This window comes from Chrysemys picta, chromosome 1 (assembly GCF_011386835.1).
Source record: "Chrysemys picta bellii isolate R12L10 chromosome 1, ASM1138683v2, whole genome shotgun sequence".
NCBI classification, from domain to species: domain Eukaryota; kingdom Metazoa; phylum Chordata; order Testudines; family Emydidae; genus Chrysemys; species Chrysemys picta.
The window spans coordinates 9,636,703-9,643,635 of record NC_088791.1 but is presented as its reverse complement, the minus strand read 5'-3'; the positions used below and the strand labels follow the sequence as shown (position 1 = coordinate 9,643,635).

At 43.8% G+C, this 6,933-nt stretch overlaps 1 protein-coding gene across 2 annotated transcripts in view; it reads right to left on the bottom strand.

Annotated features, from left to right (window-relative positions):
* Positions 1 to 324: 324 nt before the first annotated feature.
* The window catches only part of CHCHD3 (coiled-coil-helix-coiled-coil-helix domain containing 3), a 264,347-nt gene continuing 257,738 nt past the window's right edge, over positions 325 to 6,933 (bottom strand). Inside the window, exon 8 of one of the 2 annotated variants that reach the window (XM_024106313.3) lies at positions 325 to 1,071. In XM_024106313.3, the coding sequence (XP_023962081.2) occupies positions 1,045 to 1,071 (27 nt within the window). In that variant the 3' untranslated portion in view covers positions 325 to 1,044. The remainder of the gene's footprint in view (positions 1,072 to 6,933) is intronic. The other variant, XM_005291866.5, reaches the window with a different exon arrangement.

The window sequence follows — 6,933 nt, the reverse complement described above, 5'->3', positions numbered from 1 at the left end:
GCAGTAGAAGTCAGTGTAATCTAGTATTTGAAGAAACCTAATCCTGATATTGGCTTGCTGGGTTATGAGACAAATCAATGTGCCATAGTGTTCTTATTATAACATGGGGATATCTACCACCTGTGCAAAGTGCTCTGTAATCTCTGGGTGAAAGTTATTACCTGTGGGTATCATTATTGACTCCCCAGTTCTGGTGTGGGCATGGAATGCACAAGTCGATGCTTTCGGGGTTAGAGCAGTCTCAGCTGCAACTGACCCAAACCACAATGGGGGCATTAGCTGACTATGAACAGTGGAAAGAAGCAGACCAGACTGAAACATCAATTCTGTTCACAAAATATATTTATTGTTGATACAGAGTGAGACATCATTTTCAATACTTGATGACAGCTAGTAGCACGACATGATCATAGGTTACCGACAGAATGTAATGAAAGGCCATTTTACACCTTGCACCCTTGAAGTATTTAACATTATTCCAGCAGAGAGCATGGCGAGGAAGAGGGGGACTTTTTGGTTACATAATCTTTGTAATAAGTTAAGCAAACATTCCTTCAAGTGCATATAAAAAGGAAAAGTTCTTAACAGCCAGCAGTCAACACATGCCCTACAGTGTGGAGTAGTAGTTGGCCAGTTCACAGAGTGTCACCCTATCGTGGGACACTAGGCATTACTTGCCCCTGGATTTGACTGCACGGAGTCACTGAGCAGATTCTACAGTGAAATAGCAGCGTTCGGAGACATTTCCCTCTCCTCTAAGGTCAATGGAAGATATTTTTTCTTTACCTTTTTTCAGTCACCAGTAAGTGAGTTTGACGACGACTGAACAGCACCCTCGGATGTATCATTTCTGATGTGATAAGATACAGGTCTTAGCTTTTCAAACGGCCGCGCTGATTGAACTGTGATGGCTGCTGCTCTCGAAATGGTTCTTCCCGTTCTTCTTTATTGGTCTGCTCTGTAAATGGGCTGTCATCTTCTTGGAAAAAATGCTCTGCTGCTGGAATTAGAGTTGATGGCTTTGTGCTTGATTTGGATGTCGCCTTACCCTCCTCTACCAAGCAGGCTCTGCTAAGAAAAGACGGGGGGGCGGGGAAACACAGATTTCAACATTTAAAGCTATACTGGACGTTCTCTTAAATGTCAGCCACATCTATACACTGTTTGCACGTTACCTGTACTCCAGGGAAGACGTTGTAAAGCAGAAGTGTCAGCATACATGCAACCACATAAAAACGTTAGGGGAGCAGGAGACAGAATGCATCAGTGCTGTACTCAATGAACAGGACACCAAAGCACACTGAAAAGCTGGAGGGAAAATTCCTTTTATCCTTCCTAACAGTCGCGCCTATGGCTGCTAGCCATTTTAGGCCCCCTTTAAAAAAATCTGCCCATACAATAAGGAAAAACTCATCCCCAAAGGTCAGTAGGTTCATCCTATTCCTAGGGTCTTTAGGATACCACCTTCCATCACATTTTAAAAATATAACAAACCAAACCCCCCCTAATTTCCTGGGGCCTGAGAGGCAGGATCAAAATAGCCTTGCTAGCTTTGAACGTGACACACTGACCACGTGCTCCACAGATCATTTTCCAGGCACCATCAGGCCACACAGATGTAACAGCATTGAAGTTTCATGCTGTGTGGCTACCCCAAGTACTCCATTATCAAGAGTTCACAGGCTGCACGGATGTTCCTTCTAGCCCCACATCAGGGACCTGTCAAGCTCCACCAGCACATCCTGCATCTGGAAGGGAGAGTACAGTAACTCCTCACTTAAAGTTGGCTCGGTTAACGTTTCGTTGCTGATCAATTAGGGAACATGCTCGTTTAAAGTTGTGCAATGCTCCCTTATAACGTTGTTTGGCAGCTGTCTGCTTTGTCCACTGCTTGCAGAAACAGCAGCCCGTTGGAACTAGCTGGTGGGGGCTTGGAACCAGGGTGGACCGGCAGCCCCCCAATCAGTTCTCCACTCCCCTAAGTTCCCGATGTGGCAGCCGCCCAGCAGGCTATCAATTGCCGGGCAATTCAGCTGTCCTTCCCCACACTGCCGTGTGCTGCTCCTGCCCTCTGCCCTGGAGCTGCTCCCTGAGACTCCTGCTTGCTGTGCGGGGGGCAGGGAGGGGGGAGAGGGAGGAGGAAAAGAGGGGTGCTAATGTCAGGGTGCCCCCTTCCCCCACTTCTGCCCCCCATCTCTACAGAGCGGGGGAAGACATGACAGGGGTCAGGACGGAGGGAGCTTGCTGGCAGCAGCTGCTGTCTCAACTTGCTGATCTGCTTAAAAAGGCAATGTACTTAGAGTGGGGTCAGCGTACTAAAAGGGGCAATGCGCATCTCTCTCTCTCTCTCTCTCACACACACGGTGTATGTCTCTGTCTCTCTCTGCCATGCTGTCTCCCCTCCCTCCATTCGTGCTGCCTGGCAGAGTGTGAGGCTACATTAACAACACTGTGTTAACCCTTGAATCTGCCCCCCATCTCTACAGAGCGGGGGGAGGGATAGCTCAGTGGTTTGAGCATTGGCCTGCTAAACCCAGGGTTGTGAGTTCAATCCTTGAGGGGGCCACTTGGGGATCTGGGGCAAAATCAGTACTTGGTCCTGCTAGTGAAGGCAGGGGGCCGGACTTGATGACCTTTCAAGGTCCCTTCCAGTTCTAGGAGATGGGATATCTCCATTAATTATTATAATTATAATTGAGGGCTCAGCGGAGTGCTAGGTCATCATTTAGCAGTAAGGCATTCCCTGGGAAATATCCCACCCTCTGACTCCACCACCTCAACCAAGCTTCACAATCATCATTGCTGTGTACAGTATTAAATTGTTTGTTTAAAACTTACACTGTGTGTGTGTGTGTGTGTAGATAGATAATCTATCTATCTAATCTATCTAAAAAATATAGTCTTTTGTCCGGCAAAAAAAAAATTTCCCTGGAACCTACCCCCCCCCCCCCCCCCACATTAACTCTTATGGGGAAATTGGATTCACTTAACATCGTTTCACTTAAAGTCACATTTTTCAAGAACATAACTACAGCGTTAAGTGAGGCGTTACTGTACTGTACCAGGCAATGGGCTCCACCATGGTTGTAGAGACCTGGCTGGATATGTTACTGGGCTCGCTGAGGATTTCCTATTGCTATGGCCTGTGAGAGAGAAGGTTGGTGGAAACAAAAACATCTACAGGTTCCAAGAGGTAAGGGAGGATAGGTACCTGGCTCGGTAAAGAGCATACTAAGTGGGAGTTGGTACTAGATTGGCCAGCGGCATGGTAAAAGCATGGTGGAAGCTATATTTGCTGGAGGGCTGGGAGATTAACCAGAAGAAATCTGTTGCTCCTAGTCCTTGGTGTCCAAAAAAGGTAGCAGTGGTAGGTGAGGAACTCTGAATCTTTTTTTTGGAATTGATGGGCCTAATTGAGACCTGAGCCCCAAATGCATGCCTTGAAAAGTTACGTGCTCTGGTATGACAGGGGAAAAGGCAGGCTACTGTTGTCAGTTAGCAATTACTTTAGTAGTTATGGTGGGACAAGGCAGATTTGGGAGTCGAGAGCCCAGGAATTTAGAGATCAGGAGAGAGGAGGTAAACGAATGGGAGCTGTTCTCAAAGTGTGCATGTGTGTAGCAAAATAAAGGGGAAAGCTGTAGGCTGTCATTTATAACTTTAACCACACTCACATGATACATTTACTAAAGCTCAGAAGATAACCTGCAAAGAGCAGTTCGGGTGTAAGGAAAAGATTGCTCTGAGGAGCAGTTCCTGGGCGTACGTGTGAAACAAAGAGAATTGCTCCAGTGATCACAAACATTGATCAAAACCCAGATTAAATAAATGAGGACAAAGTAAGACGGGTCAGTTTCACATTCCTTAGCTGCTATTAGAAACAAAGCAAAGTAAAACTTTTATTAGTTAACTAAATGTATAATCTAAATCTTTACATCATCCCCTAAGAGGTTTCCGCAGAACTGACAAAGGCTATTTTAGCTAGAAGACTCCACTGCAGTGGTTGTATGAAAACTTGCATGTAACTGGTGTTGGTCTGAATATTAACATTGCATAAATTTAACACTGCATAAATTAACATAGGAAAATCTCAAATGATCTGGGGAAAAGCTCTGCAAGTCACAATTTAAAAATGGTTTCTTTTGCTTAGGATCCTGCTAACACTGAAATCTTGACGGTGAGGAAAGAAATGGCAGGTATTTGCCCATCTACAGATCTTTGTCTGCAGCATTTCATCTCCACACCAAAGGATGTGTTCTACGGCACCGAGAAGGTGGGATTGGTTGGAGGGCGGGGGGTACTTTCTATTGCTCAGCAACAAACAGCAGGGACCTGTGTAAATTAGGAGCAAAACCTCAGAGACTGAAAACTGTGGGCTGTCTCCCTTTGTTAAAAAGATCTTAATGGACTGTGCAACTATAGTTGATCCGTTATCTCCATGAAAGAGGTTTCAGCCTGATTTCTGAATTACAGCTCAGCCATTGTCATTTATGCTGCCCAGTTTTCTCTTTTGGTTGGTCGCGAATGGCAGCACTGTGCTTTGCCAAGTCTTTACAGTGTCAACTTAAATTCTGTACCTAGTATCACTGACGTTAGCAAATGAGAGAGAGTTGTTAGATCCTTTCGTCCATCTCCCAGCCAGTGCGGGGCCATTCCCATTTATTTTATATGTGGCCAATCTTGTTCCAAATATTACAAAGCAATGGGGCTGCCACTATTTCTCTTGGAAGGCTGCTCCCACTGGTCTCCTCTTAGCCAGTATCTTTCTGGCAATGTACCTAGAGCTCAATGGAATGCTCCAGGTTTGTGGAGGGCCTATCACCAGCTTGCTCTGTGACGTGATCCTCATGTCTCTGAGAACACTGCCCGCTATCACCCCTATTTCAGCATTACTGCTTACCCAGTTTCTCTCCCTCGAGCCAGAGCGTCTGCAATCGGATTATTCTCCCCAGAAGCAGCAGCAGTTTTATTAACTTTTGCCTAAGTTTCTAATTTCTGTAAATTCTCTGTTGGTCGTAACCGTTAGTCTCCTTTTAATACCATGTACTACTTTCACCAGTTTGCTGTTTCTTCTCGCTCTTCCAAGTCATTAATGAAGGTGTCAAAGGAGAATGGTCCAAACAATACTCCCTCAGGCAGATACCTCCCACAATATGACTCCCCCACATAATAAACTGCCTTTTATTGCTATCTTTCATTAAAGTCTTTTAGCCAGTTTTCACTCCGCCTCTGTTTTCCCAGCCATGCCAAATTTAAAGAATTTTTCAATTCAGATTTTGTAGGACAGTATCAAGCGCTTCACTAAAATCCAAAGACATCATATTTATTGCAGGGCTTGGTCAAATATGGCTTTATTCTGGCTACGAAGCATGATTAAGGTCCACTCTATGCTACAAACTGGAATCATGATTGTAACTAGGCTGGGGGACAATGTTTTGTAACCAGGCTTTCTGGCAGTGATGTATTTGTAGTGTAGGCTAGGCTAAGGCTTGAAACCATGTTTCAAAGTATTTTCAAACACAGCCTAACGTGTAGAAACTGGCATCCACGCCTAGCACAGCTACAATTGTACACCTGTACTCAGAAACTGTGCTGTACAGGCTGTGTTGGGGTGTAGTATGGATGAGTTTACAACAAGAAAATTAGGACCGACTGGTAGCAATGGTGGAGTCCAAAGCGTAGGCAGGGTTCAGGGGGTTTTACCAATGTCTCACCTATATTTGCTCTGCGTAGACTAATAACAGGGTGATAAAAATGCTGGTAGACAGTCTAGATTAGTGCTCCCATTGTTACTATCACTGGTAGTACAGCAACAGTGAAAGAAGTTTTTAAAAAATGCTGACGAGGACTCGGCCATAGTGTCTACCCTTAATGATGGTAACAAGTATCTCCTTCTCCCGCACTATTACAATAGTATGAAAAATATTAATAATACACTTCTATTTATCAGACCAGCTTCCTAGGACTTCAGGTAAAGATTTACGGATTTAAGTCAAGATGTCAAATTCCTTAGCATTAGCAGCTCTCCGGGCTTTTTCTAAGAAAAGACGAGATTGAGACATAAGATTACAGACAGGGAGAGAAATAAAGAGCATATTGAAGAGAGGGTGAAGTGATTATAAGCATGATAGGCAAGAAAGAGGAGTCAATAAATTCAATTTATGAACAGCACAGAGAATCTGCTGCCTGAGCATAAGTGCCCAGCTTCCCTACCTGGAAATCGGATTAGTTAACTTATTTGGTTTTTAATATCTTGGTCTATTCCCCCTAGCATATTTCCCCCCCCTTTGTTTTGCTTCTGGTAGCCAACACCAGTTAACTTTTTCATTCCTGAATCCTCTTTCTATTTATCCCCCTTAACACATATTTTCATTTGCTGTATATTACAATAATATTTAACAATGATGTCATAGTCATTGTACAATTTCGGTAAAAAGCAGGTAAAAATAATTACATTTACAGCTGTAACACATGAAGGATGAGAACGGATGATCATTATCACAACGCAATTGTTGTTTCTGGCTGCAAATATTTCATATCATAGAACGCTTCCCCTAGTCAGGTATATTAAGGAAGTAACTTGTATGAATCACCATTCCGGGAGCATGTATGAATGAGAATGAGAAAAGGGCTTTAAAAAAAACTCAAGTTCTTGTTCAGGAAACATTTACACCCATCAAGAGGTTTGGCAAAAAATGGACACTTATTTCCCCCCACCCCCTTCTCCTCACCCTGCATCACTATAGGCTATGAGCATCTCCCAAACATGAATGAATTCATGCCTGTGAACACCCCTGTGAGGAACGGACGCGTTGTTCACTATTTATATTAGTTTACAACGGGTTTATAAATGATTTAGAGATGTTAAAAATATGAACAGTAGGTATTATAGATGATTTTAAGCACATCAGTAGAAGGTATTATATATGGTTA